Raw genomic sequence first — 23,746 nt, forward strand, 5'->3', positions numbered from 1 at the left:
TCTCTAGAATGTGACCACTAGGTCACAAAACAAGTCTCAACACATTAAAGAGGATAGAAATTACTTTAAGCATCTTTTCTGACTACAGTGGCATGATACTAGACATCAACCACAGAAAGAAAAATGGGAAAAGAATGAATGCATGAAAACTAAACAACATTTTACTAAAAAACCAGTGGGTCAACAATGAAATCAAAGAAGAAATCAGAAAATACCTTGAGACAAAAAAAAAAAAGTAACTACAACCTTACAAAAATCTCTGAGATACAGCAAAAGCAGTTCTAAGAGGGGAGTTCATAGTGATACAAGTCTACCTCAAGAAATAAGAAAAATCTCAAATAAACCATTTCACCAGTGATCTAAAAGAATTATACAAAGAAGAACAAACAAAACCCAAATGCAGAAGGAGGAAGGAAATAATAAAGATCATAGGTGAAATAATTAAAATGGAGATTGAAAAAACAATAATAAGAAAATCAATAATACTAAGACCTGTGCATTTGTGTCTGTGTGTGTTTAAAAATTAAAAAATTTACAAACCTCTAGTCAGGCTTCGGTTCAGTTCAGTCGAGCAGTCATATCCAACTCTTTGTGACCCCATGAACCGCAGCACGCCAGGCCTCACTGTCCATCACCAACTCCTGTAGTTCACCCAAACCCATGTCCGTTGAGTCAGTGATGCCATCCAGCCATCTCATCCTCAGTCGTCCCCTTCTCCTCCTGCCCTCAACCTTTCCCAGCATCAGGGTCTTTTCAAATGTCAGCTGTTCACATCAGGTGGCCAAAGTATTGGAGGTTCAGCTTCATCATCAGTCCTTCCAATGAACACCCAGGACTGATCTCCTTTAGGATGGACTGGTTGGATCTCCTTGCAGTCCAAGGGACTCTCAAGAGTCTTCTCCAACACCACAGTTCAAAAGCATCAATTCTTCGGTGCTCAGCTTTCTTTATAGTCCGGCTCTCACATCCATACATGACCACTGGAAAACCCATAGCCTTGACTAGACAGACCTTTGTGGACAAAGTAATGTCTGCTTTTTAATATGCTGTCTAGGTTGGTCATAACTTTCCTTCTAAGTAGTAAGCATCTTTTAATTTCATGGCTGCAGTCACCATCTGCAGTGATTCTGGAGCCCAGAAAAATAAAGTCAGCCACTGTTTCCAGTTTCCCCATCTATTTGCCATGAAGTGATGGTACCATATGCCATGATCTTAGTTTTCTGAATGTTGAGCTTTACACAAACTTTTTCACTCTCTTCTTTCACTTTCATCAAGAGGCTCTTTAGTTCTTCACTTTCTGCTGTAAAGGTGGTGTCATCTGCATATCTGAGGTTATTGACATTTCTCCCGGCAATCTTGATTCCAGCTTGTATTTCATCCAGCCCAGCGTTTCTCATGATGTACTCTGCATAAAAGTTAAATAAGCAGGGTGACAATATACAGCCTTGACGTACTCCTTTTTCCTATTTGGAACCAGTCTGTTGTTACATGTCCAGTTCTTTTTTTTTTTTACATGTCCAGTTCTAACCTTGGCTTCCTGACCTGCATACAAGTTTCTCAAGAGGCAGGTCAGGTGGTCTGGTATTCCCATCTCTTTCAGAATTTTCCACAGTTTATTGTGATCCACATAGTCAAAGGCTTTGGCATAGTCAATAAAGCAGAGATACATGTTTTTCTGGAACTCTCTTCCTTTTTTGATGATCCAGCAGATGTTGGCAATTTGATCTCTGGTTCCTCTGCCTTTTCTAAAACCAGCTTGAACATCTGGAAGTTCACGGTTCACATATTGCTGAAGCCTGGCTTGGAGAATTTTGAGCATTACTTTACTAGCATGTGAGATGAGTACAATTGTGCGGTAGTGTGAGCATTCTTTGGCATTGCCTTTCTTTGGGATTGGAATGAAAACTGACCTTTTCCAGTCCTGTGGCCACTGCTGAGTTTTCCAAATTTGCTGACATATTGAGTGCGGCACTTTCACAGCATCATCTTTCAGGATTTGAAATAGCTCAACTGGAATTCCATCACCTCCACTAGCTTTGTTCGTAGTGATGCTTTCTAAGGCCCACTTGACTTCACATTCCAGGATGTCTGGCTCTAGGTGAGTATAAGCAATCACACCATTGTGATTATCTGAGTCGTGAAGATCTTTTTTGTATAGCTCTTCTGTGTATTCTTGCCACCTCTTCTTAATATCTTCTGCTTCTGTTAGGTCCATACCATTTCTGTCCTTTATTGAGCCCATCTTTGCATGAAATGTTCCCTTGGTATCTCTAATTTTCTTGAAGAGATCTCCAGTCTTTCCCATTCTGTTGTTTTCTTCTATTTGTTTGCACTGGTCATTGAGGAAGCCTTTCTTATCTATCCTTGCTATTCCTTGGAACTCTGCACTCAAATGAGTATATATTTTGTTTTCTCCTTTGTTTTTTGCTTCTCTTCTTTTCACAGCTATTTGTAAGGCCTCCTCAGAGAGCCATTTTGCTTTTTGCATTTCCTTTTGGGGGATGGTCTTGAGCCCTGTCTCCTGTATAATGTCACAGACCTCTGTCCATAGTTCATCAGGCACTCTTTCTATCAGATCTAGTCCCTTAAATCTATTTCCCACTTCTACTGTATAACCGTAAGGGGTTTGATTTAGGTCATACCTGAATGGTCTAGTGGTTTCCCCTACTTTCTTCAAGTTAAGTCTGAATTTGGCAATAAGGAGTTCATGATCTGAGCCACAGTCAACTTCTGGTCTTGTTTTTGCTGACTATAGAGAGCTTCTCCATCTTTGGCTGCAAAGCATATAATCAGTCTGATTTCGGTGTTGACCATCTGGTGATGTCCATGTGTAGAGTCTTATCTTTTGTTGTTGGAAGAGGGTGTTCACTATGACCAGAGCATTCTCTTGGCAGAACTCTATTAGCCTTTGCCCTGCTTCATTCTGTACTCCAAGGCTAAATTTGCCTGTTACTCCAGGTGTTTCTTGACTTCCTACTTTTGCATTCCAGTCCCCTATAAAGAAAAGGACATTTTTTTGGGGGTGTTAGTTCTAGAAGGTCTTGTAGGTCTTCATAGAACTGTTCAACTTCAGCTTCTTCAGCGTTACTGGTCAGGGCATATACTTGGATTACTGTGATATTAAATGGTTTACCAAGAAGAAAAGAGAGGGAACCCAAATTCAACAAAATAAGAAATTAGGAGAAATAACAACTGATACCACAGAAATACAAAAAAATAATAATAATATTAAGAATAATTAAATGGTAGGAAACCTAGACGAAATGGACCCATGTCTAGAAACACATAGCTTGCAAAAACTGGGTCAAAAACAAGCAGATAATTTGAACAGACCAATCACTAGAAGTAAAACATAATCCATAATAAAATTCTGTGCAAACAAAAGTCAGGACTGAACAGCTTCACTTAGGAATTCTACCAAACATACAAAGATCCTACACTGATCCTTCACAAATTATTCCAAAAAACTGAAAAGGAGGGAAATTCATTCCATGAAGTCACTATTACCCTATGCCAAAACCAGACAAAGATACAACAAAAAAGAAAATTACAGGTCCATATATTTGATGACTATAGATGCAAAAATTGCCAACAAATATTAGGAAACTGAATCAACACCACATAAAAAGGATCATACACCATGATCAAGTTAGATTCATTCCAGGGTCACAAGGATAGTTCAGCATATGTAAATCAATCAGTTGATACACCACCACCAACAGAAGAAAAGACAAAAACCACATGATCATCTCAACAGATGCAGAAAAAGCATTTGACAAAATTCAATATCCATTCATGATAAAAACTCTTACCAAAGTGGGTAGAGAGGAACATATCTCAAATAATAAAAGCCATTTGTGAAAAACCCACAGTCAACATAATATTCAATGGTGAAAAGCTGAAAGCCTTTCTACTAAATTCAGAAACTAGACAGGATACCCACTCTCAGCGCTTCTATTCATCATAGTATTAGAAGTCCCAGCCACAGCAATCAGGCATGAAAAAGAGATAAAAGGCATAGAAATTGTAAATGAAGAGGTAAAACTGTCACTATTTCCAGGTGTCATGATAATCTATATATAGAACCCTAAAATATCCATATAAAAATTATTAGAACTAATCTGTGAATTCAGCAAGGTAGCAGAATATAAGATTAATATATATATATATCTCTTGCATTTCTTCACACTAACAAGGAAATGCCAGAAAGAGAAAGTTTTTAAAAAATCCTGTTTATTCAGGATGGGGAACACATGTATACCTGTATGGATTCATTTCGATATCTGGCAAAACCAATACAATATTGTAAAGTTTAAAAATAAAATAAAATTTAAAAAAATAAAATTAAATTAAATTAAATTTAAAAAAAAAATAAATTAAAAAATCCTGTTTAAAAGTAACTTAAGAAAAACCTAAGAATAAACTTACCCAAGAATGGAAAAGATTTACACAATGAAAACTACAAAACATTGATAAAGAAATTGAAGGTGAGTCAAAGAAATCAAGAGATACCCTATGCCCTTGGATTGGAAGAATTAATACTGTTAAAATGGCCATACAATGCAATCTACAGATTTAATGCAATCCCTCTCAATATATGCATGACATTTTCCACAAACTATAATAAATAATCCTAAATTTTATATGGAGCCACAGAAGACCTAGAGTTGCCAAAGCAATCCTGAGGAAAAAGAACAAAGTTGGAGGCATAACCCTTCAAGACTTCAGACTATACTACAAATATACAGTAATCAAAACAGCGCAGTACTGACACAAAAACTGACATATGGATCATTGGAGCAGAATAAAGAGCCCAGGGACAAACACACACCCATAGTCCATCAATCTACTACAAAGGAGATAAGAATATACAAAGGATAAAAGACTCTTAACAAGTGATGTTGGGAAAACTGGACAACTACAAGTAAATCAATGAAATTAGGACACTCTCTCACACCACATACAAAAATAAACTCACAATGGTTTAAGGAACTAAATATAAGACATGATTCCATAAAATTCCTAGAACAAAATATGGACAAGACATCCTGACATAAATCATAGTAATATTTTCTTAGATCAATCTCCCAAGGCAAAAGAAATAAAAGCAAAAATAAACAAACAGGACCTAATCAAACTTAGAGCTTTTGCAAAGCATTTAAGAAACCACCAACAAAATGAAAAGGCAACATAAGGAATGGGAGAAAATATTTTTGAATAATGCAACAAAGGATTAATATCCAAAATATACAAACAGCTAATATAACTCAACATTGAAGAAAACAACCAAACCAAAAAAAAAAAACACCCAGAAAGCCTAAATAGACATTTATTCAGAGAAGACATACAGATGCATAAAAAATGCTCAACATCTCTAACTATTAGAGAAATGCAAGTCAAAACCACAATGAGGTAGCACTTCACATTAGTCAAAATGGCCATCGTCTACAAATAATAAATGCTGGAGTGGGTGTGGAGAAAAGGAAACCCTATACACGGTTGGTGCGAAGGTAAATTGGTGCAGCCACTATGGAAAACAGTATGGAGGTGTCTTAAAAAGATAGCTACCACATAGTCCAGCAATTCCACTCCTGGGTATATATCTGGAAAAGATGAAAACTCTAATTAAAAAGATACACACACCCCAATGTTCACGGAAGCACTATTTACAATAGCCAAGACATGGAACTCATCAACAGATGACTCCCTTAAGATGTGGTGCGTGTGTGTGTGATGGAATAATACTTAGCCATAAAAAAGAATGAAATATTGCCATTTGCAGAAACACGATGGACCAAGAGAATATTATTCTTAGAGAAGCAAGTCAGATAAAGACAAGTATTATATGGTATCATTTACATGTGGAATCTAAAAAAAAATACAAACGAACACATATATACAAAACAGAAATAGACTCACAGGCATCAAAAAACAAACTTATGGTTATGCTTACCAAAGGGGAAAGGTGGCAGAGGGAGATAAATTAGAGGAGTATGGGACTAACAGATACAAAGTACTATACATAAAATAGATAAGCAGCGTGGATTTACTGCATCACACAGGGAACTATATTCAATATCTTGTAATAACCTATAGTAGAAAATAATCTGCAAAAATATTACTGAATCACTTTGCTGTATACCTGAAACTAACACAATACTATAAATCAACCATATTTCAATTAATAATAATTTGTTAATATAGGGAGTTGTGTAGACAAGTATTGGAGTGCTGAAAAGATAAAGGTGAGACTTCAGCAACAGAGACAATAAAAATAAGTAGCAGCTACCACCCCTGGGGATGCAGATTGGGTTGTTAAAACGAATAAACTTGAAAGAGGGACCTACAGAGATCAAATTCAGACCTCTTGAGGAGGTTGCTCCCTAGCTGTGGAGGTTCCTCAAGAGTTACACAAAAGACTTAAAGTCAGACATTAATCCTTGAAAAGGTTGTTTTACCTCTAGTTTACTTTTACTGAAAGCATCCCCACTTCCTTAAGACATTTTATTTTCACCTATTGGAGAACTGTCATACACGAGAATTTGTTGGGACAAGATACTTCAATACCAGATGTAAATCTACCATATGTAAACAAACCCACAAAAGACTGAAAGTCTCTACATGTGGCACGAGGGAGTCACTGGCTACACCCTGTCTTCCAAAAACTTGAGTTCTTTCATTCCCTTATGTGTCCTTTCTCATTTTCTTTGATATTTTTATTCCTTTCTATAATCTTAATGTGATTTTAAGAGTATCATGTGATAAATGCATCCAATCAATAAACTGTCTTTAGCCAGTAATTATATATAAGTTAATTAATTATAAATGTTTTTTAATGATTATGAAATTATTCATTATAGAATAAAAATTATTGTATTAAAATTCTTTTGTAACTTTAACATCTTTATTATATCTCTTAACATCAACATTTGTTTTGTAGGTTCAAAGGAAAAAAATTAAACGTGAAAATTATAACTGAGTTACAATCTTGTATTGGTATAAAATATACCCACAAATAAGATGTCTGAAAAGAAGCGTACTTCAGAAGAGCTAGAGGATATCATTAGTCGATATAGAAAAGAATCTAGATCACGGTCAGTGGAGGAATCTGGACTTACTAAAGAAACATCAAACTTGTTAAAGGAAGATTCTGATGAGACATCGTCCAACCAAATTTATGAAACGCATCCTAGTAAAAACACATTAGCATCTTCCTCTGGAAGTAAGTCTAAGAAAAATGAAGAACAAAGGAAAAGTCTCCAATTTTCTGAAACAATTACTACATATGACAGCCTGCAGTCAAAAACTGGAATTTCACAAAATTCATCATTATCAGAAACTGAGATGAGGGCTGAATATCAGGCTTTTGTTGACTCCCTATCTCATGAAACATTAGGAAAAATTAGTCCACAACTCTCTGAAGAAAATCAGAAAGGATCTGGCTTACCATCAGATAACTTCACAATTAACCTCAAAGCCAAGGGTTTACAAGAATTCCCTAAGGACATTTTAAAAGTCAAATATGTAAAATATCTGTATTTAGATGAGAATGAAATCAAAAGTTTTAAAGGGGCAGACTCAAGGGATATGCTAGGACTTGAAATTCTATCCATACAAAAAAATGGGCTATCAACACTTCCATCTGAAATTCAGTTACTTCATAATTTAAAACTATTAAATGTCAGTTACAACCAAATATCACATATACCTAAAGAAATATCACAGCTTGGGAATATCAAGGAACTATTTTTAAATAACAATTGCATTGAGGATTTTCCTTCTGGCTTGGAAAGTCTTAAAAACTTGGAAATTTTAAATTTGGCTAAAAATAAGTTAAGACATATACCGGATGCCCTGTCTAGTTTGAAAAACTTGAGGGCTCTTAATCTGGAATATAATCGGTTAACAATATTTCCTAAAGCTTTGTGCTTCCTTCCCAAGTTAATTTCACTAAATCTTACTGGAAACCTGATAAACAGTTTGCCAAAAGAAATTAAGGAGCTTAAAAATTTAGAAAAACTTTTACTGGATCACAATAAACTTACTTTTTTGGCTGTGGAAATTTTTTTATTGCTCAAAATGAAAGAACTCCAACTGACAGACAATAAATTGGAAGTTATTTCAAACAAAATTGAGAATTTTAAGGAACTCAGGATTCTAATACTTGATAAAAATTTATTGAAAGACATGCCAGAGAACATTTCCCACTGTGCAGTGTTGGAATGCCTTAGTCTTAGTGATAATAAATTAACAGAACTTCCTAAGAACATCCATAAGCTTAAAAATTTAAGAAAACTCCATATAAACAGAAACTATCTAGTGAAAATACCTGAATATATTTCACATCTTAATAATATGTTCAGCCTAGAATTTTCAGGAAATTTTATCACAGATTTTCCCATTGAAATAAAAAGCTGCAAAAACATAGCTAAAGTTGAATTGAGTTATAATAAAATAATGTATTTTCCACTAGGTTTGTGTGCTTTAGACTCTCTTTATTATTTGAGTTTAAATGGAAATTATATTTCAGAAATACCTGTAGACATATCTTTCAGTAAACAACTGCTTCATTTAGAATTTAATGAAAACAAACTCCTTTTATTTTCTGAGCACTTATGTTCTCTTATTAATCTTGAATACCTGGATCTTGGTAAAAACAAAATAAGGAAAATACCACCATCTATTTCCAACATGGTATCACTCCATGTTCTTATTTTATGCTATAATAAGTTGGAAACTTTCCCCACAGAAGTGTGTACTTTAGACAATTTGAGAGTACTTGATCTTTCAGAAAACCAAATACAGACTATACCTTCAGAAATCTGTAACTTAAAAGGAATCCAGAAATTAAACATCTCAAACAATCAATTTATATATTTTCCTGTTGAACTTTGCCACCTTCAATCACTGGAAGAATTGAATATAAGCCAGATAAATGGGAAAAAGGTAAGAGACAGCTTGGGCTTTGTGAGGAAGGGAGGGCTGAGGGGATCAGAGTCTAAGCTGCAGTGTGTGTGTGTTTAATTTAGCTGGAATATTTTATTTTTTGACCTCAAACATGGCTTACAAATAAACTTTGCAACACAAGAGTTTAACAGGAAAACATTTCACTAAAATGAAATACCAAGTAATTAAAGGTGACAAATTTATAGATTTATTTTCACTTATAGATGTAACATAAACACATTATTGAAAATTTGGAAAATTGACAAAAAAGAAGTAAAAATAAATTCCGGAAGTACTGGACATATGTTGATACAACTTACTTTTGAAAGTGAAAGTGAAGTCGCTCAGTTGTGTCCGACTCTTTGCGACCCCATGGACTGTAGCCTACCAGGCTCCTCTGTCCATGGGATTTTCCAGGCAAGAGTACTGGAGTGGATTGCCATTTCCTTCTCCAGGGGATCTTCCCAACCCAGGATTGAACCCAGGTCTCCTGCATTGTAGACAGACGCTTTACCATCTGAGCCATCAGGGAAGTCCTAACTTACTTTTACTCTTGCTTTTTCTTATTTATATAATTTTATAAGCAATTGTAGAAATACTGCATACTCAATTTCAAAGTCTTCCATTTTCACTTAACATATACAAATTTACCCATAACATAATCTTCCCAATAATTATTATAACCAATGCATGATATGTGTAACTAATCCTCTGTTGTTAAGCATTCTATGATGTTTTAATTTTTATCATAAATAATGCTATGATTGAACTTCTTCATAAATGTACCCTTTTCATATTTTACTATTTCCCTATGGAATTTCCCCTAAAGAACTGCTAGATCAATGGGTATAAATGTTCTTACAGCATTTCAGTTTACTCAACACTGACTGAATTTTATGGAAATATTTTTTAAAAATCAAAGAATTTGATTTATATATTAAGATCTCAGTAAACAAGTGAAAAGGACACAGCTATTACCTAGCTATCTTTAATTTGACCACCACAGTCAAATTAATTTGATAGAGGCTGGGACTATTATCTGGAGAAGGGATAGGCTACCCACTCCAGTATTCTTGGGCTTCTCTTGTGGCTGAGCTGGTAAAGAATTCGCCTGCAATACAGGAGACCTGGGTTTGATCCCTGGGTTGGAAAGATCCCCTGGAGAAGGTAAAGGCTACCCCACTCCAGTATTCTGGCCTGGAGAATTACATGGACTGTATAGTCCATGAGGTCACAAAGAGTCAGACACAACTGAGCGACTTTAACAAGTCACACAAGTCACAAGGGACTATTATGGACAGCAAGATTTCCTAGTATGTGTTATGTGTCCAGCTCTTTGCAACCTCATGGACTAGAGCCCACCAGGCTCCTCCGTCCATGGAATTCTTGCTCCTCTGTTGAGGGAAGAATACTGGAGTGGGTGGCCAGCTCCTCCTCCAGGGGATCTTCCCGACCCAGGCATCAAACCTGGGTCTCCCGGAAGATTCCAGGCAAATTCTTTACCGTCTGAGCCAGAAGGGAAGCCCAAGATTTCCCAGAGTCTGTTACTAAAAAATACTAGGCACATGAGCTTTGTGAAGCACTGGGCTCTTAGAGAATCACAATGGATTCAGCATATTAAAAGCTCTCAAATGTCCTGCACAAAGAGATTGGTTTGTCTCTATTTAACCCACATTTCCCAAAGTTATTTGACATTTTAAACCTATCTGCTATATATACTGGAGGAAATGGCAACCCACTCCAGTGTTCTTGCCTGGAGAACCCCAGGGATGGGAGAGCCTGGTGGGCTGCCGTCTATGGGGTTGCACAGAGTCGGACACGACTGAAGTGACTTAGCAGCAGCAGCAGCTATATATACATTTTCCAGAAAGACTACTCCAGAAAATACTTGCTTAAGTAGATGGAATGAATAATAATACATGTTATGTTTTAAAAGTTTCTCTTATACTAAAAGACACGTTTTAGTTCTGTACTACAATCATCAACTAATTCCTTGGCTGATTTATAATCCTCTCACTTTCTCTTCCTATATCTTCCTATGGAAATCTACAAAGTTGTGTCTTTAATTTTCTCTTTTCTATTAACTGCTTCCTAGACCTCAGCATGCACATAACTCTCAGATCCACATATCTGGAGCTAATCTTTCACCAGTGAGCTAGTACCACAGATTCCCTGGATATTCTCTGTTCTCCTATTCTTCTATTGTCTCAAACTCAATATAACTTCAAAATCAAACCCACCTTTCTTTCTAACGCAACTCCCTTCAAAATTTCCCCATTTCTGTTTGTGATGCCACTTTCTTCAGACCTGTCGATCTAGAAATCATGGAACCATCACCAGTCATACTGAATCTTACACCAAAGCAATTTCATTTTTCCTCTGAAAAAGCTCTTGGATCCTCTCTCTTTTCCAACGTCACTGGCTCCGTCCTGGTCCATGCTTATTGCTCAGTTCATGCCTAGACTACTCGGGGAAACTTCTGCTATTCTCTTTGAGTCCGTCACCTGCCTTTTCTCAGGACTCATCAAACTACCAGCCTTCATTTCACAGGGCCATTCTTAGGAATCTAGATCCCTTGGATGGGTGGATGGTTGCCAAAGACACCATTCCGCGTCATTAAAACATCAATTTGAAGGTCACCAAATGAGAAAAATGATATATCAAAACTCCTCTCAAAAGGAATATCCTCTGTAATTGGAAAGATCACTTTGATAACCCTCTTGGGGTGAAGGTAATATACTCAAAAGATTAATCTATAAACGGCATATATTCACTGAACAGTCATCTGAAGAACAGGAATAAGGTTAATTACAGGGCTTTTATTTTGCTGAGTGAAGGATGCCCAACAGAAATTTTCCTTTCAGAGTAGCTCTCTCATCACACAGTTCTGAGGCACTTCCTCTAAGAAATGCTGAGCAAGTTGTTAAAGAATATTTGAAGGATTGTCAAATTGTAGACCTAGCTATTTGTGTTGATCAGACTCCTCCCAACAAGACCAGATTTCAAGTCTTGCCAGAGGCTGGTTCCATATTCCTTCTCTGAACATATCTCCTTCTGCTTCCTATCATCTCTTTGCTTGTCAGCTTTTCACTGGCCATTTGTATGCATGATATTTGTCTTGCCTGGAGTGTCCTGTAATTCCCATTCATTCTCAAAAAGCCATTTGAGTCCCACCTGCTACATGAAGCTTCTTTTTTGTTTTCATTTATGCTGATATACATTCCCTAAATTCTCTCTCTATATTATTGTAAACATTATTTTGGCACTGAATTACTTATTGATTAGTGCTGATCTCTGATTGTTTCATATGTGTATATTTTGGGCTTCCCAAGTGGCGCTAGTGGTAAAGAACCCGCCCGCCAATGCAGGAGAAGCGATGCGGGTTTGGTTCCTGAGTCAGGAAGGTCCCCTGGCGGAGGGCACGGCAACCCACTCCAGTATTCTTGCCTGGGAAATCCCATGGACAGAGGAGCCGAATATCAGGCCACAGGGTTGCAAAGGGTCCACAGGATTGCAAAGAGTCAGACACAACTGAAGTGACTGAGCATACACATGCATACATTTTGTTCCCAAACTGAATTTTAATCTCCCTGAACTTAGGGTCATCTATTATGCTTCTTTTATACATGGAAGAACACTGAGCTCAATATGCAGTATTTACTTTGTTGTCTGATTATTTTTGAGGAGCCCACATATTCAAAACACTTTTTTGCACTCACAGGACTTCCTCTATTTCAGAAGTCACTTGTGATGACTTTATTTTTTCTGAAGATGCGTATTTCTTCTTTGCCTTAGCAGAGTATTTTAATTCCTGTTACTTTGCAATACTTTTTGTACTAGGAATTTTCATTTGAAGCTACATTGCTAAACTGTGTGTGTCTATTACAAAGGAATTTACTGAACACTTACTCAAAATGTATTATGATTGGGAACATGTATTAAAAAACTATAAAACATACATTATGTCATTTAAAAATCCAAGGAGAATACATACACAAGGGATTAATAGAAAGCTCTGTTGATGAGAGTAGGAGGAAAGAGATCAAATATGGAAGAGAATAGTTTAGAAAGACTTCAGGGAGAAGAAATCAAAGCAGGGTAAGCTTTAGGGACAGAAGGGATAAGGTGCACTGAACATCAAGTGTTGGGAGAGTGAAAAAAGTAGTTAATAAGCCACAGGGTTGAATAGGTAGCATTGGTCAGACTGGGGAGATATTTGGATGTTACACAATTTGTTGTGGGTTTTATTAAGGAAGGGAATCACAAGGACTTTGTGACATAGTGAAAATATCTTCTTTTTTGAAACAAACAAACAAAAAAATCTCTCCTTCCCTTTTATTTCAGAAAAAGTTTTCATCATAGAAATATTTATTAAAAATATAATTGTTTAACTTTTGTTACAGCTAACAAGACTTCCAGAAGAGCTGTCTAATATGACTAAACTTAAAGGACTTGATATCTCAAATAATGCAATCAGAGAGATGCCAACAAATATAGGGGAACTGAGGAGTCTGGTTAGTCTAAACGCAGACAACAATCAAATAAGATATCTGCCATCATCTTTTCTGTCTTTAAATGCTCTCCAGCAGCTAAACTTGAGTGGTGAGTGTCAAGTATAATCAATAAGGATTATCAGTAAGTTGAGTTTTAGTTTCTAGGTTGCAAATTTTGCTGACAAGACAGAATGGCAAGCAATCAACACCATGTATTAAGTGCCCATTGGAAGGAAATGGCTATTGCACATACAGAAAATGAGAGCAAAGCCTAAAGTCCAGTTCCTTCCCTGAAAGAGGCTATGACCTAGCTGGGGAACCTGAACATATTTTCATTTCTTTTCTGTCTTCTCTGCCTATACCTAATCATTCAGTATTTCTTCCCTTTGTGAACCTGACCTCACTCTCCCTCTCCACACACAACCTTAGGTCAGCATTTTCTCTATTTTCCTTCCCTGCTGGGTACCCTGAGCCCACTTCTACACCCTATAGTAATCTAATATCTTACAGTGTTTTACAAAGTAAATCACTTCAATTGCAACAACAAAAGTAAGTCATTCTAAAAATATCAGAATTCTCAAAGCTAGACTAGTATATTTCTTCATTTTTATTATAAAGTATTTCAAGCTTACAGAAAAAACCACCTATATGCTTACTCTCAGCTATAAGGAATCATTTACTTGAGTTTTTTTTTTTCATTCTTTTTTTAAATTAACTTATTTATTGAAGGATAATTGCTTTACAGAACTTTGTTGTTTTCTGTCAAACCTCAACATGAATCAGCCGTAAGAGGGGATACATATATACTTGAGATATTTTTGACTGTTAAGAAATACGACAGAATCGAAACTTCTTTTGTACTTCTCCGCAGACTAGAAGTAGGGGCAGGTGGCTCACTGGTAAAGAATCCACTGCTAATGCAGGAGATGCAGGTTCAATCCCAGGTAGGAAAGATCACCTGGAGAAAGAAATGGCAACCCACTCCAGTATTCTTGCTTGGGAAATCTCATGGACAGAGGAGGCTGGCAGGCTACCATACATGTGGTTGCAGAGTCAGAAATGACTTAGCAACTAAACCACTGTACTTCTAGTGGTGTATCTTTTTTCTACCCATTTTTTCCATCCTTGATAATCATACCAAACACACTCTAAAAAAGTATATTCTGCAAGTGTTAGGTACAGTGTTTTATAAATATCATATAAGTACTGGTTGATAATCTTGTTGGAATATTCTGTCTTTATTGGTATACTGTCTTGTATTAGTTGCTTTGGAGAGGCATTAAAATCTACAAGTAGGACTGTGGAATTTGTATGATTTTTGCTTTAATTATCAGTTTTATTCATGTATTTTGAAGTACTAGTATTAGAAAAACACACAAATATGATTGTTTTTAATAACAAAATGGTATTGAATTTTGTTAAATGACTTTTCTGTATCATTGAGAGAATCATGAGCTTTTTTCTCTTAATATCACATGTTACACTGATTGATTTTCTTATATCGTATCATCCTTGCATTTCAAGATAAATCCCACCTCGCAATGGTGTATAATCCTTTTAATATTTTGTTAGATTTCATTTGCTCTTATTTTGTTGAGGATTTGTGCAAAAAGGATATTGATCTGTAGTTTTCATTTCCTGAAGTGTCTTTTTCTGGCTTTGGTATCAGGGTAATGGCAGCTTCATGAAATGAGTTATGAAGTGTTCTGTCCTCTTCAATTTTTTGGAAGAGTTGAGGATTGGCATTAGATGTTCTTTAAATATTTGGTGGAATTCACCAGTGAAGCTACAAGGTGTAGGGTTCTTCTCTGTTGGAGGATGTTTGATTGCTGCTTCTGTCTTCTTTCTAGCCATAGATCTATTCAGATTTTCCGTCTTTCTCCATGATTTAGTCTTGGCAGGTTTTGTGTTTCTAGGTATTTGTTCATTTCCTCTAGATTATCCAGTTTGCTGGTATAATAATGGTCATAGTGCTCTATAATCTTTTACTTCTATAGAATCAGTAGTAATGTTTCTACTTTCATTTCTGATTTTGGTAATTTGAATCTTTCTTTTTCCTTAGTCCATTGAACTAAAGGTTTATCAATTTTGTTGATCTTTTCAAAGAACCAGCTTTTGGTTTTGTTGATTCTATTGATTCTCTATTTCATTTATATCTGCTCTAAAAATTCCCAAGTGGCTCAGTGGTAAAGGATCCACTTGCCAATACAGGAGATGCAGGAGATGTGGGTTTAATCTCTGGGTCAAGAAGATTCCATGGAGTAGGAAATAGTAACCCACTTTAGTATACTTGCCTGGAAAATCCCATGGACAGACGAGCCTGGGGGGCTACAGTCCATGGGTTTGCAAAGAATTGGACACAACTGATTGACTGAACATGCTTGCAATCTTTATTTCCTCCTCCTCCTAATAGTTTTGGGTTAATTTACTTATATTTTTCTAGTTAATTTATATATAAAGTAATTACATTCTTTTTTAGTGTTGGTATTTTCAGCTATAGATTTCATCTTCAGCACTGTTTCTGCTGCATCTATAATTTTTGGTTATTGTGTTTTCATTTTATCTTTGCGTTTTATAATTTCCTTTTTGATTCCATCTTTGACACAGTGGTAGCTTAAATTTGGCATGCTGCTTAAATTAGTAAATTTTCCAGTTTTCCTTCCATTATCTTTGGTAGTGTCATTCCACTGTGGTCAGAATAGATATACTATTTGGCTTTTTTTGAATCGATCTTAATGAGACTTGTCTTGTGCCTTAATACATAGTCTATCATGGAGAATGTTCTATGTGTACTTGAGAAAAATGTGTCTTCTGCTGTTGGAATGTTATATGTATATCTATTGGGTTTAATTGCTTTATAGTGCTGCTCAAGTCCCCTAAATGACTTTTTGACTAAATGTTCTATCCATTACTGAAAGTGATGTATTAAAGCTTCCATTTATTAATTTAAAACCACCAGATTTTCCCTTCAATCCTATCAGAATTTGCCCAGTATGTTTTGGGGCTCTGTTGTTTGGTTTGTACATACTTCTAATTGTTATATCTTCTTGATGTAATGATCCTCTTATCAATATATACTGTCCTTTGTCTTCTATAACAGTTATTGACTTAAAGTCTTTGTTATCTGATATTATATAAAACCACCCCAGTTCTTTGGTTAGTATTTGTATGGATAGCTTCTGTCCTCAATACCCAGAGCCATAAAAGAAAATACGACTTTCCCAGTCTTTGCAGTTTGGCTCTAAGCTGGGGCACGTTAACACTAAGCCAGGCCACCTACAACTCTGTCTTAGTCTTTTGCTGACTGTGGGACGCCCAGAAATCCACCTCAGGTGCAAGTCTAGGATTCTCTCAGTTTTCTTCTGGGCAGGTGTCCAGTTCTGAATATGCTTATTGCATTCCATTTCCCCCAGAATATACTGTGGCCCTTCTGAGCCCTAATTCCCCCAAGAAACTTCCTCCTCAGCCTTCTCCTGCCTGGGCTTTTGAATTTGTCTGCTGCTTTCTTTGTCTGCTGTTCTTTGCCCCCCTCCCTTGTGGGGGAGGGGGAGACAGACAGTGTATGTCTTTACACGGGACAACGACTGCCACCAGGGAGGCTGCTCCAGTCTGAGCGGGGGTGGGGGGGGTGGGGAGCAAAACAAAGGTCATCCTCTGTGCCAGTCCGTCAGAAGATCAGCAGACAGGTCAAAATGCAAAAGCACAGTATTCAAAGAACAAAGTCTATGTTGGCTTTCTGATACCAGCATGCTGTACCAGGAATGCAGGCCGCCCCAGCCCTCTCTGACTGCTGCTGCCCTGGAAGTGGAGAGTGGCAGGGAGAAAAGTCTCAGTGCTCTCTTACCAAAACTCTTCTGCCATTTTCTTCCTGGAACAGGGTCCTACTAACTGTAAAATCCTGGAGTAAATGCCAGAACTATGAAAAAGCTGATTCTGTCATTGCTTTCCAACTTTTGATTGATTCAGTGGAGGACCTGATTTTTTGAGAGGATTACTCTGAACTTTCTGTGATATTCATTAAAGGTGTGGTTTTCATGTTTATTTATACTGCTTGGATTTTGCTGTTTCTGGTCTGAATATTTTACTAAATTGGGGATTTTTAACCTATTTCTTCAAAAATTTTTTCTGCTTCATTTTCTCTCTTCTCTTTGTAAGATTCCAATTACCTTTACGTATTGTCTTACAAATCCCTAAAACTGTGTGTGTGTACACACACAGCTTTTAAGCATCTCATACTGATCTGCCTTCAAGTTTACTGACTTGTCTATGATCTCTATTCTGTTACATCTGTCGGATTAACTTTTAATTTCAGATACTAAATTTTTCAGTTCTAGAACTGCCATTTTTCTTTTCATAGTTTATAGTTCTCCTCCAAGATTTCCCATTTTTTCATTCATTTGAGACTATCTTTCTTTATATTCTTAAACTTCATTGTATTAGCTGCTTTAACAATAAAATTCTTTTATTGTTAACTACAATAATTGAGTCAGTTTTTTTCTCCTGGGAGTGAGCCACACTTTCTTGTTTCTCTGTTTTGAATCCTGAAGTCTATCATCAATTCTATCTTTCTCCAAAGAAAGTTGACATTTGTTCTGGTTGCTATTGTTGCTTCATCAGGCACTTAAGTTGCTGAATTAAAAATGCAAACTCCTTCCCTGAAGTTGGCAGCTCCTTAGATCTCACAGTACTTTCAGCTGGTAGCTGTTATATCGGTTATCTGTTGATGTGTGACAAATTTCCACAAAATTTAGCTTCTCAAATCAATAACATATTTATTTCACACAGTTTCTGAGGGTCAGGAACCCAGAAGGTGTTTAGTTGACTTGCTCTGTCTCAGAATCTTGTATGAGATGGCAGCCAATCTATTGGTTGGTACCACAGACAGGCTTGATTAAGGCTAGTAGATTTGCTTCAAAACTTATTTATGTGGCTACTGGCAGCAGAATTGAGTTCCCTCCTATGTCAGCCCCTTCAAGACATGGTAACTGGTTTTCCCCAGAGCTAGTAATATCAGGGAGAGAGAATATACATGAGTCAGAAGCAGCACATACTCCAAGAAACAACCTAGTACCCAGATCTTGGTTTCTAAAACCTTTCTTCACTAAAAGGAACCAGGTTCCTTTATTCTTGGCTAAAATAACACAACCATAAAATATACAAATAACACAAAGGCAGACTTTAGCCCAGTTCCTCTTGAAGTGATGACAAATTCTTTGTCTGTAATCACAGTTTTACTTTTCATGTCAAGTTTATATTATCAATAGATTAAGATGGTTTTGAAAAAATTACATTTAAGGAAGTGGAGCTTACTCTCCACTCTTTGAGGATGGACTAGACTTTATAATCCCGTTCTAAAGAACAAAGTATGGAAAGGAGAAAATAAAAACATTACCTTGCAGAAACCTGGCAGACACTATTTTAGCCAAGGGATCAAGGTTAACACGCCAGTGATATCTTGTGGATGTCAGGTATCCCTGAGGTGAAGAGAGCACTCAATCTCTGTGGTGTTCTTTCCAAAAACCCATAACCCCAGTCTATTTATGAAAAAATATATCAGATAAACTCATATTAGGAAATATTCTTCGAACTCCTAACCAGTTCTATACAAAACCATTAAGATCTTGAGAAACAAGGACAGGCTGAGGAATTCTCATGGACTGGAAGACATACCTGTATGCAGTGTGCTATCCTGGAATAGATAACTGGAACAGAAAAAGGACATTGATGGAAATATAATGAAATTCAAAAGCATCCAAAGCCTATTTAATAGTACTGTGTCAACGTTAGCTTCTTGGATTTAAAAATGTGACAGAGGGGACTTCCCTGGTAGTGCAGTAGTTAATACTCTGCTTCTACTGTAGAGGGCACAGGTTCAATTCCTGGTTGAAGATCCTGCACACTGGATGATGGGCCCAAAAAAAGTAACATAATAATGTGAGATGATAACATCAGGGAAAACTAAAACTAGATGAAAAGTATTCAAGAACTCCATACAACTTCTGCAACTTTTCTGTAAATCTGAAATTCCTGGAAACAAGAAGTTTATTTTAAAAAATTACTGGAAAAAAAGTACCATCACACTTACTCTGTAAAGTCCATTCTGGTATTGCAAGAGGAAAGCCTCCTATCTTATTCTGTCATTCTCGATGAGAAAAAAGAATCCTTGCTCTGTTTCTATACATCCTCCTTTTCACTCCTAGCAAGTGGACAACAGCAAGAACTTAAGATCTGCCAGCACCGTGAGGCTCCTCCGGCACTGCATCAGTGGGGCCCCTCCGGCACTGCGTCAGTGGGGCTCCTCCGGCACTGCGTCAGTGAGACTCAACAGACCCCCTTTCGTTGTTGTTGTTAAGTTGCCATGTTGTGTCCGACTCTTCGTGGCCATGGACTGCAGCATGCCAGACCTCCCTGTCCTTTACATGGTTGTTATTTGTCTCCATAGTTTTCCTTTACAAAACGATATAATTCAATTATTTTTTTTTCTGCTAGGAAATAATCTTTCAGTTCTGCCTAGTGGTATCTACAACCTTTTTTCACTGAAGGAGATAAATTTTGATGATAACCCTTTGCTGAGACCACCAATGGAAATCTGTAAAGGAAAACAATTATATACTATTGCACGCTATCTACAGAGGGCAGATGAAAGAGATGGTAGGTAATGTCATTTTCTGGTATGTGTATGTTAACAAATAATTTGCTTTAATCAGAAGTTTTCAATCTGGCAGGGACATTAAAGTATTTATCATCTTCCCTTTTCTGAAGGCTGGGAGTTTATTTTGATAATTCAGATTATCTAATCTAGGTCTTTACATTTTGAACCATTGAAAAACAGGTAAATTTAAGTCACAGATGAGTTGCTCCCCATCTACTAGCCTTGATGCACTTCAAGAGGTTGTGGCCATCATGATCGTGGCCAGACTCAGAGAATCTACATATTGAATTTTTTTTATCAGTTCTGGACTATGTCACCATATGCAGTTGTTCCAAAAGTCGTGTTTGGCCTTGAAGGCAGTTCACAGATCAGGTTTACTTGGCCCAATGCTATTACTTGTCTGCAGTCCTTAGGCAGTCTTCATTCCTGCTGTTCTTAAGTACTCCTCTGATTACTTTAGAGACTGGGTCCAGTTTCTTTAAATGCCCTTTCACCAGATGGAGACTGGTTTCTCCAAGTCTTTGGATGGAAGTTTCACTGTCTCATTCTTTCCCTGGGTTTGGGTTCCCAAAGTCTAAGCTTTTTCCTGGGACTCTGAGTTTGCCACTCACTGTCAATCCTCAGAATAGATCCAGATTTTTGTCCTCCAATTTAATGCAGTTTTTAAGTATTAAATCAATTTAATGATCCAGATTTGGGGAAAGAGAATATATACAACTGTCCCCCCAAATCATTCTATTATGTACCCCGTCTGTGTAATCAAGAGGTTTATACCATCATAATCCTTTAATCTGTTGAGATGGTCACTAAAAATGCACAGTCCTCTGTAAGCCACAATATGTATGGTTACCTTAGCCACAATATGTATGGTTACCTATCTGAAGATTATGCAAGAAGACGGCCTCATTGATGGAAGGAGCCTAAGCAAAAAAGTCACAGTAGTTCTTTTCTCTAACTTTCTATGCAAGTTGGTTCTGCTATCATAAAAGGGGATATTTAATGGTAAGTTTACTTTTGTAAACTTTTGTAAAACAAAGCTTGAAGGCCTTTCTAAAGATCTGTGTTATTGCTAGGTTACAGTACTTTAGAGAAGGGCTGTAAAGTTACATGACTGAACTTCCTTGTTAACATTCTGTTACTCAAGTTCCTGAGGATAGAAGGTTCATGTGGTTCTAGCCCATGGAAGGGAAAGTTCAACAGGCAATGACAGTAAATCAAAGTCAGCAAAAACAAGAGAATTCAAGTCATTTATCGCCTTTCTTTATTCCCATGGGGCCTTCACACTGCAGGCTTGGCACCACAGAGACTGAAGAGGAAGTCATCATGGGAGATATATTTATCCTGCAATTAACAAGGAACATGGGGTCTCTTCCTTAAAATTTCACTTAGAAGACTGGATTTTCAATTATATCATTAACATACAATCTAGCCTGAGTGATTAATGGTATGGATAAATATTTTAAAACAGAAAGCACTAAACATATTTGAGATGATTATAGAGGGGTGGCAGATCTCTAGTTTTTGAAAATTCTCAAGTTACCCTGGTTAACAGAAAGATGGATCTAGTTCATATTAGCTAATAGCTTTTTCTAAACTAAAAACACTCTAGTTATGTCTAAGCCAACATTCATTAAATACATGATGTGAATATAAAACAAGCATATATATGTGTGTGTACACCGTATTTATAGTAGTGTTAAACTTGGTTTCTCAGGATAATATCCAAAGAAGCATATTAAAAAGCCAGAACTGAAGGAAGGAGTTAAATTTGTTTCAAATCCTTAAAGAATTAAAGGGTTTAATGATCACTTTGAAGTTGCTTATGATATTCTTCTAAATAGACATTTTATGGGAAATTGATATTTATGTTATTTATGTTTAGGGTTATTCAGAATTTAGAAGAAATGGACTAAGTGGTTCAAATTTCTATTTTGTTATCTTCTCAAATTTCAATTAGTATATCTGTACTTATTTTTCAATTTTGTTTGATATATACATTGTATAAAAGCACAGAAGTAAAAAACCTAGCTATAATAGTAACTCAAAATAGAGTACATTTTTCAAAACACATGGCCTAAATTTTCTTTTATGTTCCACTGTAGAGAAAATCTTAGCGAAGATCTTCAAGATAGTTGCCAAGAATATTACTGAAACACATTTTCAATTTTTGTGTCAAAAATTAAACCTGACAATCTCAGAAAGTGATAAGTCTGCATTGAGGTATGTATAAATGACAACCTGTAGTATAAGCCCATTCTCATGTTCTGGTTTATATCATACTGGTATTACATGCTTCTGAAACATTCATATTAACATGAACTCTATTTGTTATAAGAGACTGATTTTAGTTTACTGTATGTTTGAGATCCATATGGTTACAGTAGTTTGAGAGCAAGAACTCTGAGGATAGACCGCTTGGCTCTAAATCCCAACTAGTTTTGTGACCCTGGATAAGTCCTCTAACTTTTGTATGCCTCAGTTTTCCACTAGTAAAATAAACAGATTTACCTAAGAGAGTTGTCATGAAGTCAAGCATGTAGTGCAGGAGCAGTAATGCACTGGTCTACAGTAAATAGGCCACAACTATATTGAGGTCTTGAGTAAATCTCTCTTAGAATCAAATGTTAATTGAATTGTCAGTGTTATACAAGGCAACAAGGGCTGACATAGGACTGATATTCACTTACTATGTGTCAAACTCTATGCTATATTTTTATATAGACTGTCTTCAGTTAATTTAGTCACTCTGGCAAACTGTATATCTAGGTTGCAGTTTAAAACAATGTTCCTAACTGATAATTAAAATAATTATTATTTAAAATTTTTTCAGCACTGTTTCACTAAGCGAGAGAGTCCACCAAGTACTTGATAAGTGGAAAATGGAAAAGAACAACTTGTCAGTAACCACTGCTGCTTTAAGAGATCAACTAACTCGGGCGCTAACTATGATAGGAGCATATGAGATTATGGACAAAATAACAGCTTTAAAACTTTTTTCATGTGCAATTAAATTCTGAACAGTGTATCTGGAATAAGAACTGAGAACTTAGGCTGCACTTAGATAACTGAAACTGGATAGAAGAGAAATGCATGTCATGTCTCTTTTTATGAATTCCTAAGAGATGATAAATTTTGGCTACTACTCTAGTGTCATCATAATAAAATATTACAGACACTATTTTGTGTATTAGTTCTGTTGTTTCTCTACCCTCCCTTCAGAGATACAGATATAAAGACAGCTATTCTTCAGTTCAGTTAAGTTCAGTTGCTCAGTTGGGTCCGACTCTTTGCGATCCCATGGACTGCAGCACACCAGGCTTCCCTGTCCATTACCAACTCCTGGTGCTTGCTCCAACTTATGTCCATGGAGTTGGTGATGCCATCCAACTATCTCATCCTCTTTTGTCTCCTTCTCCTCCCGCCTTCAATCTTTCCCAGCATCAGAGTCTTTTCAAATGAGTCAGTTCTTCGTATCAGGTGGCCAAAATATTGGAGTTTCAAGTTCAGCATCAGTCCTTCCAATGAATATTCAGGACTGATTTCCTTTAGGATGGACTGGTTGGGTCTCATTGCAGTCCAAGGGATTCTCAAGAGTCTTCTCCAACACTATAGTTCAAAAGCATCAATTCTTCTGCGCTCAGCTTTTTTAGTGAAT

At 36.5% G+C, this 23,746-nt stretch overlaps 1 protein-coding gene across 1 annotated transcript; it reads left to right on the plus strand.

Moving 5' to 3' along the window:
- The first annotated feature begins 7,020 nt into the window (after positions 1-7,020).
- On the plus strand, positions 7,021-23,159 carry LRRD1 (leucine rich repeats and death domain containing 1). The gene is made up of 5 exons (XM_005908820.2): positions 7,021-8,946; positions 13,350-13,548; positions 19,929-20,090; positions 22,194-22,311; positions 22,922-23,159. Exons 1-5 carry the CDS (start codon positions 7,021-7,023, stop codon positions 23,106-23,108), a joined length of 2,592 nt encoding a protein of 863 aa, XP_005908882.1. The 3' UTR covers positions 23,109-23,159.
- Positions 23,160-23,746: the final 587 nt, after the last annotated feature.

The sequence above is a fragment of the Bos mutus genome, chromosome 4 (genome assembly GCF_027580195.1).
Source record: "Bos mutus isolate GX-2022 chromosome 4, NWIPB_WYAK_1.1, whole genome shotgun sequence".
In the NCBI taxonomy this organism is placed as follows: Eukaryota; Metazoa; Chordata; class Mammalia; order Artiodactyla; family Bovidae; genus Bos; species Bos mutus.

What these genes read in the sequence shown, in the direction of transcription:
- LRRD1 (XM_005908820.2), top strand. Translation starts at nt 7,021, where the DNA reads ATGTCTGAAAAGAAGCGTACTTCAGAAGAGCTAGAGGATATCATTAGT. An exon ending in GCCAGATAAATGGGAAAAAG is followed by an intron (nt 8,947 to 13,349) that starts GTAAGAGACAGC and finishes CTTTTGTTACAG; the next exon opens with CTAACAAGACTTCCAGAAGA. An exon ending in AGTGATAAGTCTGCATTGAG is followed by an intron (nt 22,312 to 22,921) that starts GTATGTATAAAT and finishes AAATTTTTTCAG; the next exon opens with CACTGTTTCACTAAGCGAGA.